General features: G+C 43.1%; 1 protein-coding gene across 2 annotated transcripts in view; it reads left to right on the plus strand.

Moving 5' to 3' along the window:
- The window catches only part of GJA5 (gap junction protein alpha 5), a 45854-nt gene extending 25547 nt beyond the window's left edge, over positions 1-20307 (plus strand). Inside the window, exons 2-4 of one of the 2 annotated variants that reach the window (XM_030203800.1) lie at positions 8116-8183; positions 8801-8860; positions 19075-20307. In XM_030203800.1, the coding sequence (XP_030059660.1) occupies positions 19099-20226 (1128 nt within the window). In that variant the 5' untranslated portion in view covers positions 8116-8183; positions 8801-8860; positions 19075-19098 and the 3' untranslated portion in view covers positions 20227-20307. The remainder of the gene's footprint in view (positions 1-8115; positions 8184-8800; positions 8861-19074) is intronic. The other variant, XM_030203801.1, reaches the window with a different exon arrangement.
- Positions 20308-20725: the final 418 nt, after the last annotated feature.

Genomic DNA, 20725 nt, shown 5'->3' on the forward strand with positions numbered 1-20725 from the left:
AGCCAGTGGCATACCTAGGGTATTTGACACCGGGGGCCGGTCATTTTTTAATACTCCCATCCAAAATCTTGTACTAGGCATACCGAGAATACAAAACACTCTGGACCTATGGAGCAATTCTACCATACCATAAGCAGTAATTTCTATGAGTCACACAAGGAAAAGGAAAGCATCTTAAACACTACAGTGAGCACTAGAACAACAATTCACCTACTGTAAAATGAAAACAGACAGATTAGTACAGATCGTCGATCCTGCACAGTCAATGCCAACCGAAAGCCATGTCTTTTTCACAAACACAGATACACCCTAATCCACTATAGAATAAGTAATCATAAACTTTCTATTTAGACAAAAATTAAACTGAACCCCCCGATGCCAGACTCTGCATACAATGCAACACCACAGAAACAGAAAATGTCCCCTAGTACTGTGCAAAATATAAAGACAGCAGATGTAAATTTGAAAAAACTAACAAATACCAATCACCACTTTACAAATTAACAAATAGAAATAAAACAAATCTAGAAAATAAAATAATACCATTTTATTGGACTAATACATTTAGCTTTCAGAGGCCAAAACCTCCTTCCTCAGGTCAATACAGTATACTGCTGTTACAGTATCCTATCCTGACCTGAGGAAGGGGATTTTGTTCTCCGAAAGTTAGTCAAAATGTATTAATCCACTGTTGGCCCTTTCTCTCTGCCCCTTCGATCCACCATTTGCCCTCCCTCTCCCATCCATCCAGGGTCTGCCCTCCCTCTCTCTCCCCATTCCATCCAGGATCTGTCCCCTCTCTCTCTCTCTGCCCTCTCTTTTCAGCCCCCAGTTCCAGTCCCCTTAATCCACCTGCCTTGTATTAGGGTCCCCCTTTTCAGCTCCAGCCCCATTCTCTCACCTGCTCTCATTTTCAGCCCCAGACCCATTCTCCCACCTGCCCCTGTCCCAGGCATGGCCCCATTCTCCCTCCCGCCCTCTTCTCAGACCGCAGTTCCAGCTCCAGCCCCCTTTCCCTCATCTGAGCCCCCCAACCCAGTCCCCATCTCCCATCTGAGCCCCCTCGACCCAGTCCCCTTCTCCCCTGACCCAGTCCCCTTTTCCCATTTGAGCCCATCCCCTGACCCAGTTCCCACCTGTCAGCTCCCTCGACAGCCCCCTTCTCTCTGCCACCCGACTGACTGTGCTGCAGTTTAAAAATTGCTGAATCGGCGGTGCAGCCCTAGCGTGCAGTGAATGCGCCTCTGCCTGTAAAAGAAGTGGATCGCCTCGTCGGGCCTTCCCTCACTGTGTCCCGCCCTCCTCTGATGTAACTTCCTATTTCCGTGAGGGCGGGACACAGTGAGGAAAGTCCCGACGAGGCGATCCACTTCTTTTACAGGCAGAGGTGGTTCACTGCATGCTAGAGCTGCGCCGCCAATTCAGCGATTTTTAAACTGCAGTGGGTCGGGGGGCTGTCGAAGGAGCTAACTCTGGTGCCAGCAGCCTTTCGGTCAGGCGCAGTGGGAGCGGAGCAGCCCCCCTCCTTCTTACACCTGGGGCAGACCACCCCCACCGCTCTGCCCTTGGTACGCCACTGCTGAGAGCAATTTGTGAAGTCCACTGCTGTGCCCCCTAGGGTGCCTGGTTGGTGTCCTGGCATGTCAGCGGGACCAGTGCATTACGAATGCTGGCTCCTCCCACGACTAAAGGGCTTGGATTTGGTTGTTTCTGAGATGGGTGTCCTCGGTTTCTATTATCGCCAAAAACCGGGGACAACCATCTCTAAGGTCGACCTAAATGTGGAGATTTGGGTGTCCCAGACTGTATTATCGGGTTTCCATTATCGACGAAAACCAGGGACGACCATCTCTAAGGTCGACCTAAATATGGAGATTTGGGCGTCCCAGACTGTATTATCGAAACGAAAGATGGCCACCCATCTTGTTTCGATAATACAGGTTTCCCCACCCTTTCGCAGAGACGTCCTGCGAGGATGTCCTCAGGAAAACTTGGGTGCCCCGTTCGATTATGCCCCTCCACGCTTCCTAAGACATTGTTTGTTAATAACTCAGACTATTTAAAAATCACCCGTGGTGAGGATGACTGCTTGTGGCCCAAAGTAGACCCCGTAAAGGATTATACTAGTAATGAATAGATAGAGAGGTTTATCAATACACGAAAGCAACTGACTGTAAACTTGGGAATATTTTGTGAGGCCAAGGTGGACTGGACTAGGTTAAAATTTCTGAGGCAAGAGAAAGGGGAAAGTGTTACAACCTTCCATACTCAGTGTGCTCAATCTTTTAAACATTTTTTGAGGCAGCCGGATAAGAGAACTGGGAAAGGGATGGTGGCTATGATTGTTAATGGACTCCTACCACTTATTAAAGAAATGTTAGAGAATGCAGTGCTTAATTGGCCCACTAAAGACCCTAATGCAATTATTCTGGCTGCAAGGCAGTGCAAGCTAAAATCAAAGACAAGGAGGAGCAGGAGAAACAGAAAAAGGAAGGTCAGAAACAGTGACTCCTGAGCTTGTAGATTACTTCCTTAATGAGGCTAGTTTGGGGACAAGGAAGAAGACGAGGGGGAGATATCCGAGGAAGAGGTTTGAATCATGGAAGTAGAGGGCCTTGTTATCAATGTGGACAGATAGGACATATTAAGCGAGAGTGCTCATATAATCCCCAAGTAACTCCTATCACATCTCAGCCCCTCTTAGCCCTACCTGCTCCCAACAATCCCCAGACTGTGTGCCCTATTAACCATCAATTCCAACCCAGGGTGCCTGCTGCTGCCTATTAATCTGATGATCTGGATTTGGATTTCACATAGGACTGACTAGAGGAGGAAGTTCCTATCCTAATGAACTTGCAGCTACCTTGCTCCGAAGGAGCAGAGTTGGAAGGGGGTGGGGTGGAAGAAAAAACCTTCAGGTTAATTCTGGATTCAGGGGCTATCTAGTCAGCCCTGAGGTACCAGGAAGCTCCTACATGGGTGTGCCAAACCTTAGAGGGTGTCCTGGTGATCCAATGCAAAGGCATAGGAAGCATCAAGATCCACAATTTAAAATCACAGCCCTTTTATTAGCATTGTCAAAGCTAATCTTAGTGGGAGCAAAGCAACCTTGCACGGTTCCATGTACTTATTGCAACCTGCTGAGGAGAAGGATGACTTCAAGGATATTCCTGGGGACCCTTGAGCTAAATACAAATATAGCAGAGTTTTTTTGTCCATGAGGGAAAAGTCTCAACAACTACGGCTATATTTTACACACTTACGTGTTCATTTTATAGTCCGTAGAAAAAGTCATCACTGACTCAAAAACCCTCAGTTTTCCTGCTTGTTTTAAATTTTTTATTTACTTTATTTACTTTATCAAAAAAATATATAATATGTGAAAATATAGAATCACTTATCTTGCCAAATGTTCATATGAAAAGGCGCTTAATCCAATTAAATCATGAGAAATGCAATGGTTCCTACGGTCCCGTTTCGAATCTCTTCGTCAGGGAACCTTCTTGCACCTAAAACATTGCGCCAAAATGGCTAAATCAAAAGCAAGAAAAATTCAAATCATATACTATTGTCTTCGACTTTTGTAAACTTGTATTGTAATGATAATACCTCACAGACTCTGCTATATTTGTATTGAGACTATCTAGTATTAATAGCAGAGTATCTGTGGTAATTTTGTATATTTTGACCCTTGAGCTAAGCCAGGCGCAAATATTGGGTCTCTAAAAGTGCCACCATTCAGAATTGTAGTGAACCCAGAGCTACCCTACCACGAATTAAACACCATCTCCAACTGGAAGTGATTATCAGACCAGTGTTGCAGGACCTCATTCAACAAGGGGTCATTTATCCTATATCTTCTCCATGCAATACTCCAATTTTGCCTGTCCTTAAATCAGATGAAAAAAACTACCACTTTATTCAAGATCTTAGAGCACTAAAAAGAATAGTGCCATATTTCCCTGTGGTACTAGACCCTCTCACTGAATATGGACTTTAATTCCAATAACTTCTACCTGTTTTTCTGTTATAGACTTAAGCTCTGTTTTTTCAATAGCTCTCCACACAGAATTCCATAAGTTTTTAGATTTTTCCTTTGAGGGGCAGCAATATACTTGGCGGACCTTCTCACAAGGAAATAACTCCTGAAAGAATCACGGCCATTTAAAATGTGACTTTCCTTAATAGCATGACTGCTTTTTCTAGGACTAACTGTGTTCTGTAGACAATGGATTCCAAATTTCATGCAGGTTGCTGAACCTTTTTATGCTGTATTAAAAGAGCCTGAAGGGGATTTTCTATCCCCTTCTGAAAAACAGAGGTCTGCCCTCGTTGAATTAAAGGCATCTTTAACTAATACAACCTGCCTGTCATTACCTGACTATGCTTTAGGGTTCCACTGTTGCTACATTCAAAGCAGTTTACATATATTCAGGTACTTATTTTGTACCTGGGGCAATGGAGGGTTAAGTGACTTGCCCAGAGTCACAAGGAGCTGCAGTGGGAATTGAATTCAGTTCCCCAGGATTAAAGTCCTCTGCACTAACCACTAAGCTAGGTAAGAACATAAGAGTAGCCATACTGGGTCAGATCAATGGTTCATCTAGCCAGAATCTTGTTTCCAACAGTGGCCAAGCCAGGTCACAAGTACCTGGCAGAAACCCAAATCGTGGCAACATTCTATGCTATACATCCCAGTGCAAGCAGTTGCTTCCCCATATCTATCTCAATAGCAGACTATGAACCTTTCCGCCAGGAACTTGTCCAAACCTTTTAAAAACCTAGATACACCAAACACTGTTACCACATCCTCCAGCAAAGAGTTTCAGAACTTAACTATTCGTTGAATGAAAAAATATTTCTTCCTATTTGTTTTAAAAGTATTTCCATGTAATTTCCTCAAGTGTTCCCTAGTCTTTGTACTTTTGGAATGTGTAAAAAATTGATTTACTTCTACTTGTTCTACACCACTCAGGATTTTGTTGACCTCAATCATATCTCCCCTCATCTGTCTCTTTTCCAAACTGAAGAGCCCTAACCTCTTTAGCCTTTCCTCATACTAGAGGAGTTCCATCTCCTTTATCACTTTGGTCGCTCTTCTCTGAACCTTTTCTAATGCCGTTATATCTTTTTTGAGATACAGCAACCAAAATTGAACACAATACTCAAGTTGTGGTCGCACCATGAGGCGATATAGAGGTATTATAGTATTTTCAGTCTTATTCACCATCCCTTTCCTAATAATTCCTAGCATCCTGTTCGCTTTTTTGGCCACCGCAATACACTGAGCAGAAGATTTCAGTGTATTATCTACAACGACACCTAGATCTTTTTCTTGAGTGCTGACCCCCAAGGTGGACCCTGGCATCAGGTAACTATGATTTGGATTATTCTTTCCAATGTGCATCACTTTGCATTTGTCCACATTAAATTTCATCTGCCATTTGAATGCTCAGTCTTCCAATTTCCTAAGGATTCCCTGTAATATTTCACAGTACGCATGTGTTTTAACAACCTTGAATAGTTTTGTCATCTGCAGTTTTAATCATTTCACTTGTGTTCTTCCAGATCATTTATAAATATGTTAAATAGCACTGGTCCCAGTACAGATCCCTGTGGCACGCCGTTATTCACCCTCCTCCATTGAGAAAACTGGCCATGTAATCCTACCCTATGTTTTCTGTCCAATAACCAATTCCTAATCCACAGAAGGACATTGCCTCCTGTCCCATGACTTTAAATTTTCTCAGGTGTCCCTCATGAGGAACTTTGCCAAAAGATTTCTGAAATTCCAGATATACTACATCAAACAGCTCACCTTTATCCTCATGTTTATTTACGCCTTCAAAGAAATGAAGGAAATTGATGAGTCAAAACTTCCCTTGGCTGAACCCATGCTGACTCTGTCCCATTAAACCATGTTTGACTATGTGTTTCATAATTTTATTCTTTATAAAAGTTTCCACTATTTTCCCAAGCACTGAAGTCAGGCTTACTGGTTTGTAATTTCTCGGATCACCCCGGAACCCTTTTTAAAAAGTGGCATTACAATGACCACCCTCCAATGTTCAGGTACCAAGGATGATTTTAACAACAGGTTACAGATCACTAACAACAGATGAGCAATTTCATGTCTGAGTTCTTTCAGTACCCTGGGGTATGTGCCATCTGGTACAGGTGATTTATCACTCTTTAACTTGTAAATTTGGCTCAGTACATCTTCCAAGTTCACTGAGATTTCTTTCAGTTCCTCTGCATTATCACTCTTGAAAACCATTTCTGGTACAGGTTCTTCCATAAAGACTGAAGCAAAGAATTCATTCAGTCTCTGTTCTATGGCCTTCTCCTCCCTGAGTGCCCCCTTTTCTCCTTCATGATCTAACGGTCCCACAGATTCCCTCACAGGCTTTCTGCTTCTGATGTACCTGAAAAGATGTTAGTATGAGTTTTTGTCTCCATGGCGTGTTTTTCTTCATATTCTCTTTTAGCCTTATTTATCTGTGCTTTGCATCTATCTTGACACTGCTTATGCTGCTTCTTATTTTCTTAATTTGGATCCTTTTTCCATTCTTTGAAGGATATTCTTTTGGCTCTAATAGTCTCTTTCACTTCACCTTTTAACCACGCTGGCTTTCGTTTGCTTTTCTTTCCACCTTTGCTAATAGGTGGGATACATCTGGTCTGGGCTTCCACCGTAGTATTTTTAAACAAAGTCCACAGCTGATTTGAAGTCTTAACCTTTGTGGTTGACTCTTTCATCTTCTTTTTAACCATTTTCCTCATTTTGTCATAGTCACCTTTTCGAAAATTGAATGCTGCTGCAGTAGATTTATTTGGTGACTTCACTCCAGATATCAGCTCAAATTTGATCATGTTATGATCGCTGTTTCCCAGCGGATCCAACACCATTACCTCTCATACCATGCCCTATATTCCACTAATGACTAGATCTAAAATAGCTCCCTTTCTTTTCGGTTCTTGGACCAATTGCTCCAAGAAGCAGTCATTTATTACATCTAAGAATTTTACCTCCCTAATGCTCCCTGATGTAGCATTTATCCAGTCAATATTGGAGTAATTGATCACCCATTATTATAATGTAGCCTAATTTGCCAGCTTTCCTAATTTCTGTAAACATTTGTTTATCTGTCTGTTCATTCTGTCCTTGTGGATGGTAGTACAGCCCTACCAGTATACTCTTTCCCTTCCCACACAGAATTTCTATATCCTAAGCCTCTACCAGAAATGGCTGCATTTGAACAACTGAAAGAACACTTTGCTCATGCAGACTCACGTCAGTATACTGTGTGGACTGAGTGGGGAGCAGCCCCCATGGCAGAAGGATTGTGGAAAAAGGGTGATCTAATTGTTTGTCCAGATTCTATGATAAAGACTTTTTCTGTGATTTGGTACTATACATAGTTTCCAGAACATGTTGAAGCAGTGATCTAAGCCTGTCGTCCATTCTGGGCTACTGGAAAGAAAGGAAAAGTTTGTAGACCAACGCCTACACAGTTCCCCAGACCCTGGGGACCATTCCTGTACATATAGTTTGATTACACATAGTTACCTCTCGCCAAAGGAGTGCTCAAGTATTTGTTTGTGGTTGTTTGCAGGTTTTCCGGTTAGGTGGAAGTTTACTCAGACACAAATTGTACTGCTGGGACCACCATAAAAAAACTGATGTCACATTTCTTTCCAACATGGAGTATTCCTTGAGTAATCTCTTCAGATCAGGGTTCCTCCTTTGTGTCATCCCTTTGGGAGGGGTTGGAGCAGCAGTTTTGACTGAAAAGGCAGCTACATGCACCACATCGCCCTGAAAGCTCTGGCCAAGTGAAACAAGTGAATGGTTTGATTAAGCAGCAATTAAGAGCTCTTACCTCTGAATGGGGTATCGACTAGGTGCAGGGTTTAGTCTTTGCATTGATGGTGCTCCGAAATTCCCTCATTGACAAAGATGGTTTTAATAACTCAAGAGATTATAACTGGTTGACTATTAGTGACTCCTGAAATGTTAGGGACCATTCCTGATTCTGTCCTACTGCTGCGCAGTGACCTCTTAACTTATTGTCGGTCTTTGTAAAAAGCTCTTTCCTCTATCTTCCCTTGCAGGTGAAGGACTTCTGAACAATAGAAGGAACTGCCCACAGCTATGTGCATCTGAAACCAGGAGACTATGTGTATGTAAAGGTTCCATGCCCATGCATTGCTTTGTACCTAGTACTGCTTGTTAGACATGCTGCTGTGAAACTCCAAGGACTATCTTCCTGGATTCATCTCTCCCACTGCAAGAAGAAAGATTCACCAGCCCTGGAGTTGTATGGGAATACTTAACTGGTCCCACAACCAATATATAGAAGAGATTGAACTTGAATAGTTCAGTGACCAGAGCATTGCTGAAATTGAACTCCGACACCATCTTGATTGGCAAGCATATGGAGAGGAAGTTAGAGATCATGTTTCACACTTCTGTTACATTTGTTTGTTTTTTCTAATCATACATAGCTTTAAGTATTATTACTAGAATCCTGTTACTTATATATGTACAATGATGTGTGGGTTTTTTTTCCTGTAGATACTGATGACATCTCTCCCTACTGGGAAGCATACTGAAAATTCTTGTGTTTTATTGGCCCAAGCATCCTTGAATAGTTATAAGAAGTACCCTGACCACTAGCAGCACTTCAGCCACATGTTTTATAAGTGTGCCATCTTCCTTTTGTACACTCCAAAATGCAACTAGTCTCTATGCTTTGAATGATTGCAAAACACTTTCCTTCTCCTCTGTTGTTTACAGTCTAGGTGCTGTCCGCACCCTTACTACTACACAAGTGAAGAACCTTTCCCACTTGTCCTTGTAAGTGCTGCGAGTGACTGTCTCCACTTTACAAATGCTTCTAAGGAAGTCACCAACCTTACCTTTCCTGGACTAACCTGAAATGTCTCTTCTCAAGTCTCCTTTGCTTATATCCCTATGTATTTGCCTGCTGGGTGCTTTCTGCTTTGTGGGAAATTGGCTTTCTCCTATGTTCCTGCAAATGCTTCAGAGGAACCCTATGCTATTGGTGGGCTCACCACCGGAGCACTCCTGAGGTGGCCCTCCTCTGATTCATGTGCAACTTCATCCCTAAGTCTCTCTTTCCCAATTCACCTGTTCTCAGAAGCTGAGGCGCTTGCCCTGGCCACTTCCTTAGTTGGAGTACTGGGTTTAGCATTTCATATATGTATTGAATTAACAAACCTGGCATGTGCCTTAGCCAAAACTATCAATCTTATCTTTTCTCTTATAAAAGCCTTAACTCAGGAAACATTTTTTAAGAAAAGCAGTTGTCCAGAACCACCCGGTAATTGACTATTTGCTTCTCAGGGCTAATCATGGGTATGAGAAATTTGAAGGAATGTATTGTTTTAACTTGAATGATAACAATGTCTTAATTGAACAGATATTGAAATCCCTTAAGAATTTATCTGTGGGCATACAACACTCCACTACTGGAGACAACTGGTTACATGACTTTATTGATTGGCTGACTAGCTGGATGCCAAATATCAGGTGGATGCATAGAATGATATCAGCCATTATTGGATTAGTTGTAACTCTAATCTTTTAAATACTTATATCCTTTAATGAACAAATATCTGATGTAGTAAAAAAAAATCTATCATTTACGGAAATTGCGTTCAATCAGAAACTCAATAGACAAAGATTCCTTGTGTACCCTAACACATGCCTGTATCATAACACGTCTTGACTACTGCAATGTCATTTATGCAGGCCTCACTAAGGTCAATTTAAAACGTTTACAAACGATTCAAAACACGGCTGCCTGTGTTATCTGCCGGGCCTCAAAGTATGACAGGATTATACCCCTCTTACATCATCTTCACTGGCTTCTGGTTGAAGTCAGAATAAAGATCCTCATTTTGACATATAAAGCAGGGGCGTAGCCGGACTTCGGCGGGAAGGGGGTCCAGAACCTGAGGTGAGGGGGCACATTTTGAGCCCCCCGGTGCTGCCGACCCCCCCTGCCATTGCCAACACCCCCCACCGCCGCCAGCACCACCATGAACAACTTTGACCCCCCCCCCCCCGCCGCCGACCCTCTCGACTCCGCCGTCGCCTACCTTTGCTGGCGGGGGACCCCAACCCCCGCCAGCCGAAGTCTTCTTCCTTCATTAGGCTTCCGAATCTGACGTGTTTCTGTGAGTCTGACGTCCTGCACGTTGTACGTGCAGGACGTCAGACTCGGAAACCAAATGAAGGAAGAAAACTTCGGCTGGCGGGGGTTGGGGTCCCCCGCCAGCAAAGGTAGCAGACGGCGACGGCGGGTTGATGGCGAGAGGGGGTTGAGAGGGTCGTTGGCAGGGGGGTCCAGGGCCAAATCTATGGGGGCGCAGGCCTCCATGGCCCCATAGTAGCTACGCCCCTGATATAAAGCACTACACTTATTAGCTCCATCATATTTAGCCAATCTCACCATACCGTACTCACCGACACGTACACTCTGGTCGCTTACAGTTAATAGACTAGTAATTCCGTCACCCTTGAGGGCTAGATGGGAATCTATGTGAGCGTCAGCTTTCTTTTTCTTATCTTCCACACTCTGTAACTGCCTCCCAAAAGTAATTAGATTAGAAGAATCATATACCCACTTCTGTAAAGCCTTAAAAATGTACTTTTTCCAGAGTACGTTTTGAAAACATCGCATGATAAAGGGAAACAAACATAATAGATGTGCTATTTCAATATGCAGCATTATAACCTTGGTTTTTAGTATGAATGGTATTGTATTTTGTCCACTCACTTCTTTAGTATGGATGTTTCTGTTTTGCTGTGCTTTCCTATCAATTACTGGATTTCTTAGTTTGTATGTTGTGTTCTAAATGTATATTTTTACAATGTAAACCGTTCTGCTTTGCCAATGCAATAAGTAACAGTATAGTAAATAAATAAACGATAAACGAATCATTGGTTGCTGTTGTATACAGGGTTGCTGCTCCTTGTGGCAAATGTCTCGTGACTTGCTGTCCAAACCCAGTGTTAAAATGCTGGCACAACAGACAATAATTGAGGGATCTTGCACTCCTTTCCAAATTGAATTAGCATGCCTGGGACGGATTAATTATCCCTTATGGGATCAAAGGGGGGAAGCTGATGACATTGAGAGCATGTATGAGAATAGAATCCCCAGTCTAGAGAAGAATATCTAGGGTTAAACACTGGGATGGAAGAATAAGATATAAAATAGCACTTTCCTGCTAAGCAAGCAGTTTGTTTTGCCATGTAACTAATGCCCTATGCAGATGTTAGCAATTGTCTGAAGTGATAAACATGTCTTTTGTAAGACAGAATGAAGAAAAGGAAACTAAGAGTGATTATATGTCATTAGCCTACATACCCTGGACCTTGAGTACATTACTTATGTAAGCAGAAACCAAGGCTGGTGTTTGACATCCAGAGGCCCAGGGCAAAAATTAGGGAAGGGGCCCCAGTCCACCTGCAGGCTGGACCTTCAGCTTGAAGCAGGTATGAGGCCTCTTGTGCCGAGGGGGCCCAGGACAAATTCCCTGTTCGCTATCCCCTAATGCCAACCCTGGCAGAAACAGTATACATGTGCCAGCTACATTAAGTTCCTGTTACTGGACCATTACTGTTTATAATGAACTAAATTGTTGACAGTTGTTGAACTTTGTTCTGGATTGCTAATAGCTTGCTGACTAGACCTACCATTTGATCATCAATAAGTTGTGCCTTATGACTAATGATGTGAAACTGCTGACCTGTTAACTCATGATCTCATAACTCTTTAATAAAATGGGAGGGATGGGAGGCAGAACCCGGGTGGGTAGCCTGCCTAGGTGAGATTCCCAAGCAAACATTATCTCTCTCTCTTTCTTCCTTTCCACCATCCCCATTCTCCGCCATCTCTCCCTCAGTCCTTTCCATCCTTAGGTCCAACCTCTCTCCCTTCCCTCCCTGCCTTATGTTATCCAGCATCTCTCCCTCCCTTCCCTTTGCCTTGGGTCCAATATCTTTTCCTTTCTCTTGCTTCCCTCTCTCATTGTCCACCATCTCTCTCTCCCTTTCTTCTGTCCCCCATACCCATCATTGCTCCCTCCACTTCCCTTCTCCAGCCTGCAGTACAGCATTTTCCTCTCTCTCTCAGCCCCCCCCCCCTTAAAACGTGTCTGTTTTGTAGAAGTCACTGGCAGTGATTCAAATATTCAGTCCACAGCCGGCCCTGGAGTCTTTCCTGTGCTGCATCCTGCCCATATGGAAACAGGAAGTTGCATCAGAGGAAGAAGGATATGGCAGAGGGGAAAGCTCCAGGGTGAGCTGCAGGCTTTGTATGTTAATTCCTGTCACTGCCAACAACCTCTATTAAGAAAGACAAATTTAAGGGGGAGAAAGGGAAATGAGATTGGGAGATGGAGAAATCTCAGATGCCAAACCATGGAAGGCAGGTGGGCTGGTGATGGTGAGGGCAGCAGTGAGGCAAGAAGGCAGGTCAAAGGTCGGTGAAAGCAGCAGTGGGAGACTGGCATTTTTAGTTTGTAAATCACTTTGACCTTTTTGGTGGAATGGATTTGACTGCATTGGTCTGCAAAAGGGAAAATAATTCCTTTGTAAATAATTCCTGGTGTTAAGAGCTTAATTTTGATGCTCTCAGTAAGCAATGTGGAGGGGGTTTCCACCAATGGAGATTGTAACCTGCCCAGATTATTTAGAGTACTCACTGGTCTGAGTTACCAGGGACCACCATGCTTGGGAAAAATTCAGTCTCCCTCTTACTGGAAGGTTGTCTAGGATGGACACTTTTACTGTGGAAATGCTCTGCTAGAGTAGGTCAAAAGCTCATCTCTTGCTTTCAGTGGGTAGCTGGTTGGGACTTCTGGGCCCTCTGCCTTCTTGGGTTGGAGTGAGAGCTCTGGGCTGGCTGGGAAAGGTGGAAAAGAGGAGCACTCCTGTGCCTTTGAGAGTAGTAGAGTCTTCTCTGTCTAGTGCTAAAGTACCTCCTGGAAGAGGATGCCATAGGAGAAGCAGGCCAAGAGAGTGACGTGATGGTATTAGTTTTCTTTTTGATGAGGTCAACAACCTCCTCCATCTAGCTACCAAAAAGATTATCACATCTGCAGAGAACATTGCCAGCTTCTCTTGAATCACCAGTTCTAGTTCTGAGACAGGTATCCAGGCAAGTCTTTGTATCCCAACATCCATACCAGAGGCCCTGGATGCCACATTGAAAGTATTATAGGCTGCCCACAGCTGCCCATGCCATGTGCTTTCAACATGCCCACTGCTTGGCTACTAGCTAGCAGAGCTCTGCAGCTTGTTCAGATGCTAGAGTATCTGCAAATTTCACCACACTGCTCACCTAGGACTTCAAATGCATGCTCATAAAGAACTGGTAAGAAAGTATGTGGGAGACTAGCATAACATTCTGGAACACTTTTCTCTCAAAAGATTACAAAGCCCTTTCATCTCTTTCCGAGGACACTGAGGAGTGAGTCTTGGGGCTTCTGGCTCTTTTGAGACCAAATTTGATGGCCACAGAGTGGTACGGAAGCTGGAGTTTTTCGAATCTGGGAGCCTTCTAGACTTTATAGAGTTGGTCTTCTTATGAATAGGCTGTACAGAGAAGGAGGTCTCCCATTGTTTTATCTGTATTGCCTTAAGGATATTGTGAACAGGCACTGTCCAACATTCTGCCCTGGGCTCATCCTCAACATCAAACTTAAAAGGGATGGTCCCAGCCATTTCTGAACAAAATTGGTAAAGGGGACATTCTCCTTTCATGAGAAGGGATGGATCTGATGGGAAATCAAGGGCTATCTCCTCCAAAAGAACCTCTGGCTCTGGGTCAGATTCAGGGGTAATAATCCTCTTGGGATGTCTGAATTTGGCCTGCCTCAGTCTGCTGGACTCATGTCCAGACTCATGTCCAGACAAGGAACAGTGTCTTTCCTGGGCCCCCAGTGAGCTTCCTCCCCCGAGGGAATGGAGAGGAGCACCGTCTCGGCTGGCACCAGTGTTGAGGCATGGCCAACAGGAAGGGCATGGGTCCCCAGTATAGGTTAGGGCGGCACCAGGGCAGACACCAGCACCATTGAAGCTGTGGTGTTGCGTTGAGCCAGGATACGCTTCAGCTTCTCTTGTAAGACATCATTATATTTACCAGGAAAACTAAATGAACTGGATTAATACATATCCTCACATAGAAACTCCATGCTAACAGAATATCTGGACTCAGTCACACATGCTGAACAAAGAGATAGACCATCATCAAGTACAGAATAAAATACTACAAACTATAAATAGACATATATAGACAAAAATTTAATTGAATCCCAAGAAGCCACACTCTGCATGCAGGGCAACATCAAAGAAATAGAAACAGTGCGACATATAAAGATAATTGTAAATTCAGAAAACTGACATATTTCAATCATTAAATTAAAAATAATTGTGTTCTACCTTTATTTTTCTTAAACATCTCACTCTTGAATATCAGCAAGGCTCGCAGCTCTAGCCTGATATTCAGTACTTTCTGCAATGCGAATACTGATACTGCACAAACATCTATCTTTTTGGGCCCTGTTTACTACAGTGTGCTAGCATTTTTAGCATGTTCTAATGCTAGAGACACCCATGGGTGTCTCTAGCATTAGCATATGCTAATTGCTAGCTTATGCTAAAAACGTTAGCGTGCCTATAGTGTGGCTTAGAAAACAGGACCCTTTATATTTCATTATCTCTCTTTCTTTCTTCCCTTCCACCATCCCATTCTCTGCCATCTCTCCCTCTGTTCTTTCCATCCTTGGGTCCAACCTCTCTCCCTCTCTCTTCCCTCCCTGCCTCATGTTATCCAGCATCTCTCCCTTCTTTCCCTTTGCCCTGGGTCCAATATCTTTGCCTTTCTCTTGTTTCCCTCTCTCTCATTGTCCATCATCTCTTTCTCCCTTTCAAGTGGAGGAGTGGCCAAGTGGTTAGAGCACTAGCCTTGCAATCCATAGGTGGCTGTAGCCCCTTCAATTTTTTTGACCATTTTACTTTAAGGGAGGCTGAATACCTTCAGGACCTGACTTACAGGGGTTTTTCTATAAATGGCAAGGTGGAAAAGGACACTGCTGCTCTTTGTGATCTTGGGCAAGTCACTTAACCCTCCATTGCCTCAGGTGCAAACTTAGATTGTGAGCCCTCCTGGGACAGAGAAATATCCAGTGTGCCTTAATGTAACTCACCTTGAACTATTTCTGAAAAGGTGTGAGCAAAATCCAAATAAAAAATATATATTTATGTTTGTTTTTATAAACATTTTACAAATAGGTGAAATATCACAAGATCCACCCAGGCAGCATCAAGCAATATAACATGCAACAAACAAAGGATCTCTTTTACTAAACCATGCTAGAGATTCTTGCACAGCAAATGTGAGGCAGCCCATTCAAAATGAATGCGCTGCGGTGTATTTGTCGTGCCATGAATCATAAAAGAGGCCCTAAGATTAATAAATTGTGATTAAGAGGGGCATTTTCGAAAGAAACGCCCAAGTTGGGATTTGGACATCTTTGTAAAATGTCCAAATCCGGGGGCGGGGAAAAGCATATTTTCAAAAAAAGATGGAAGTCCATCTTTCTTTTTGAAAATACCAAGGACGTCCTTGGATTTGGACGTCTTTGACTTTCAGCGATTTTCGAAACCAAAGACGTCCATGTCTAAAACGTCCAAATGCAAGCCATTTGGACATGGGAGGAGCCAACATTAGTAGTGCACTGGTCCCCCTGGCATGCCAGGACACCAACCGGGCACCCTAGGGGGTACTGCAGTGGACTTAATAAATTGCTCCCAGGTACATAACTCCCTTACCTTGTGTGCTGAGCCCCCCCCCCCCCAAACCCACTACCCCCAACTGTACACCACTACCATACCCCTTACAGGTGAAGGGGGGCACCTAGATGTGGGTACAGTGAGTATGTGGTGGATTTTGGAGGGCTCACTGTTTCCTCCACAAACATAACAGGTAGGGGGAATATGGGCCTGGGTCTGCCTGTCTGAAGTGCACTGCACCCACTAAAACTGCTCCAGGGACCTGTCATGGACCTGAGTATGACATCTGAGGCTGGCATACAGGCTGGCACAAAATATTTTTAAAGATGTTTTTTGAGGGGGGGGGGGGTTAGTGACCACTGGGGGAGTAACGTGAGGTCATCCCCAATTCTCTCCAGTTGTCATCTGGTCATTTCGGGCACCTTTTTGTGCCTTATTCGTAAAAAAAACACGTCCGGGTGAAAACGTCCAAGTTTTAGTTTAGGACGTCCCTGCTTTTTTCGATTATGGCTCAAAGACATTCAAGTCTTAGGCACGCCCAAGTCACGCCTTCACCATGCCTCCAATACGCCCCCCTGAGATTTGGACTTCCTTGTGACGCACTACAGTTGGAGACATCCAAAATCAGGTTTCGATTATGCTGATTTGGACATCTCTGGGAGATGGACATCCATGTTCCTATTTATGTTGAAAGATGGACGTCCATCTCTTTTGAAAATGTGCCTATAAGTAACATAAATATAAGCAATTTGACTCCTAAAATATCAAAAGCCTATGACAGAAAATTGTAAACATAATTTATATTATCAACTCTCAAATTATGAAGAGCAAACCTACCAACAAACTTTTTCAAATTGTGATAGAACAGTCATTGTGTGGGTGTGGAACATGTCCTAATATATTAGCATAATAATATCCTTTGGGTTCTCTATATACAGGAACTTTCTTTATCTTGTTTTCAATGTGTGATATAACCCAACCTTTTAAAACAGAATATCGGGGTAAAGGCTGCCATAGAGTTTTGAATTGTGATATGTGTCTATACCATCTGGCTGTAGCCCCTTCAATATTTTTGACCATTTTACTTTAAGGGAGGCTGAATACCTTCAGGACCTGACTTACAGGGGTTTTTCTATAAATGGCAAGGTGGAAAAGGACATTGGTGATCGTTTTTAAAATGTTTGTACAACAGAATTTAAATCATGCAAGTGAGATTCTTACGTGAATAGGTGTTTTTGTTGATAGGACCTTGTAAGTTTCCTACTATTGGCAGTTTGATTGGTTGTGACCTGTAATTGATATCTATATATCTATATATCTATATATCTCTCTCTCTCTATATATATATATATCTATATATATATATATATATATATAATAAATTTGTGGACCCTTAATTCAGGCACCCAGCTAAAACATGGTCATGTTGGTTTGTTATATTATTTCTTCAATATTTTTGTAGAATTACTAGCTCCAGGCTACTTCCTGTAGATCTTTACGCAATTTTCTTTTCTTATACATAGATATAATTGGCTTCTCAGAGATCTGGTAAGAGAAGGATAACCCATGGAACACTGAGAAGCCAGGGTATAAATTAAATTGCAATAGCAAGGTGGTCGAGGGCTTGCTATATACGTTGAAATAGCATTGAAGAACAAGTTTATAAATTAGCGCATAAAGATAGGTGCTTAGGACTAAATTCTATAATTGCACCTAAAAAATTGGCACTGAAAAAAATTGCGCTTAAAGTTAGGCGCCGTTTATAGAATAGCACTTAGTGCCAGGAACTGCGACTACATTTAGGCGCGACCATTTACATCAATGAAACCTTCTATAACAACATGCATAAACTGTGGAAACACCCCTGATCTGCCCATCACCCTGTCATGGTCATACCCCCTTTCTTGACTGACATGTAAATTTTAATTAAATCCAATTAGCACCAATAATAGCTTAAGAAGCCAATTATTGGTGCTAATTGGCTTGTTATTCAATTAAATTGCATGTGCAAATTGAGCACATGCCCAAGTTTGCTCATGCAACTTTTATAGAATTTGGGGGTAATTGTGCACATAAGATATAGAATAATAGCACTTATATGGCATGAGTGGCACCACTAATTGGCAATTAGGTGCATAAGTGCTATTCTATAACCTATGTGCTAAAATCGCTTAGCATGTAAGTACGAGGGGATGCAAACATGAGAGGAGTATGGGTGAGTCAAGGGTGTTTCTCAGAGACCTACATGTAACATAGAATGCTATAAGTTAAGCAGGCTTCGGTGAGTCAGGAGCATGCCCAGCACTTACACGCTAAGTTTAAAGAATACTGTCAGTTATGTCCAAGCATTTACACCGGCCTTTGACATGTCATAAGTATTTATGTCTAAAGTTAGGCACTCAAATGCCAACTTATTCTGGTATTATAAAATGACAATTATGTGCATAATTGCTGATATACAGAATTCATGCCTAGCACCTAGCATTTTAGTGCCTAACTGTAAGTGACCTTTCTAGAATTACCCCATAGTTGTGCTTAGGGGTGGAGCTTGGAGGGCGTCACAATTTATGCACATCTTTCATAAAGTACGGCAACTATTTATGCCTCTTGTCAAAGTGCAATGTTTACCTCCTCAATCTAGGCATGATTGCTGGAGGATTTGTGTTGGTATTTTATAAAGACACATAGGTGCCTATTTATATTTATAAGACTGGCAAATATGGGTGCCTTTCTGTCAGGGTCAGCTGAAGGGATTGTAGTGCCCTGAGCTAGCATGCATTGTCGTTCTCTCCCCCCCCCCCCCCCCATATCACTTCCACCCCTCATCTCTGCAGGTCTGGCATTTGTCCCTCCATCTTTCAGATCAGTGAATCTCCTCATTCCCCCAGCCTGGTCTCTCTCTCTCTCTCCCCCCCCTCCATGTAAGCAGATTGGAATCTCTGTAGTATTTGAGATTCTGCTAGTTACCTTTGACCTGGATTGGCCTCGGTGGGAAATAGGATACTGGGCTTGATGGACCTTCAATCCGACCCACTATAACAGTTATTCTGAGAGGAACAGTTTTCACACATGGCGATCTACCTACCTAAATAGCTATTTATCCAGATAAATTGCCCTGACAATTGGCATCTTATAGAATGTTTCATTGTATATATATTGCATAGATTACTGTTTGTGTAGTAAGTTGAAAATAATTATCAGTTAATACTTTTCAACTTATAGTTCTACTTTTTTTCTTGCAGGGACTGTGATGTCAGTGAGTAGATATGGACAACTGGAGCTTCCTGGGGGATTTCCTTGAAGAAGTGCAGAAACATTCCACTATAGTAGGGAAAGTGTGGCTGACTGTGCTTTTCATCTTCCGGATGCTGGTGCTAGGGACTGCTGCAGAGTCCTCCTGGGGTGATGAGCAGTCTGACTTCCTGTGTGACACCAACCAGCCTGGCTGTCCAAATGTCTGCTATGACAAGGCTTTTCCCATCTCCCACATCAGGTATTGGGTTCTCCAAATAATTTTTGTTTCCACTCCTTCCTTACTGTACATGGGGCACGCCATGCACACTGTCCGCATGGAGGAGAAAAAGAAACTAAAAGAAAGTGAAGAGAGGAAAAAAGGAGATCCTTCCTACTACCAGCAAGAATATCTAGTAGAAAAACAAGAACTGTCAATCCGAAATGAACTAAGTGGGACAATCAAGCTTCAGGGAAATTTGCTCAACACATATATCTTCAGCATTTTAATCCGTACTATCATGGAAGTAGGCTTCATTGTTGGCCAGTACATGCTTTATGGGATATTTCTAGACACCCTATATGTCTGCCAGCGGGTGCCATGTCCTCATCCTGTAAACTGCTATGTTTCCCGTCCAACAGAGAAGAATGTTTTCATTATGTTCATGCTAGCTGTTGCAGTACTTTCTCTCCTCCTCAGCTTGGCTGAGCTTTACCATCTGGCCTGGAAAAAATTCAATCAAAGGTTTTCACGTTCTTGCATGCAGAAGACCTCCACTTCTACCTCAAATGTAACCCATTTGGAGACATTGCCCCCCAAAAAGCCTTTAACAAGTGAGGAGCATCAAAATGGACAACCACAGAGCTGCACTCCACCCCCAGAATTTAATCAGTGTTTGAGCAGCCCAAACAAGTATATCAGTCCCTTCAGTAACAGTCTAGCATCCCAGCAGAACACAGTCAATTTTGCAACTGAGAGAGTCCAAAGACAAGAGAATATTGGGGAAAGCCAATTTGTTCATACAAATTATACAGAAAGACCTCAGATAAACAACAGCTGTATACCTGAGCACGTGCCTAATGGCTACGTAAATGAAAAACGTCGGTTAAGCAAAAATAGCCATGCCAGCAGTAAGGCTAGGTCAGATGATCTGGCAGTATGATGTGCCACATAATGCCTCAGGGGTCCTTTTACTAAGGTGCACTGAAAGGTGGCCTGCACTGGTGTAGACGCGTATATTGGACGCGCACAGGTCCATTTTTCAGCACACTCGCAAAAAAGGCCTTTCTTTTTTTGGCTGAAAATGGACATGCGGCAAACCGAAAATTGGCACGCATCCATTTTGGGCCTGAGACCTTACCGCTACCCATTCACTTAGCGGTAAAGTCTCACGCATTAACCGGGCGGTAATCAGCTTGTGTACAATGCCGATTACCACCTGGTTAGCTCCACGTGCCGGAAAATAAAATATATTTTCCAGCACACGTAGTGGACGCACATAAAAAATGAAATTACCACCCGGGCCACACGGTAGCTGGGTGGTAGTTCCGAATTGGCACGCGTTGGGCGCTCATAGGTGCCTACGCTGCTTAGTAAAAAGGCCCCTCAATGAGCAGCTGTCTGCTCTGCTCTTCACTCTTCTAAAGGTCCCGCCTTTTACT

Source organism: Microcaecilia unicolor, chromosome 5 (assembly GCF_901765095.1).
Source record: "Microcaecilia unicolor chromosome 5, aMicUni1.1, whole genome shotgun sequence".
Classification (NCBI taxonomy): domain Eukaryota; kingdom Metazoa; phylum Chordata; class Amphibia; order Gymnophiona; family Siphonopidae; genus Microcaecilia; species Microcaecilia unicolor.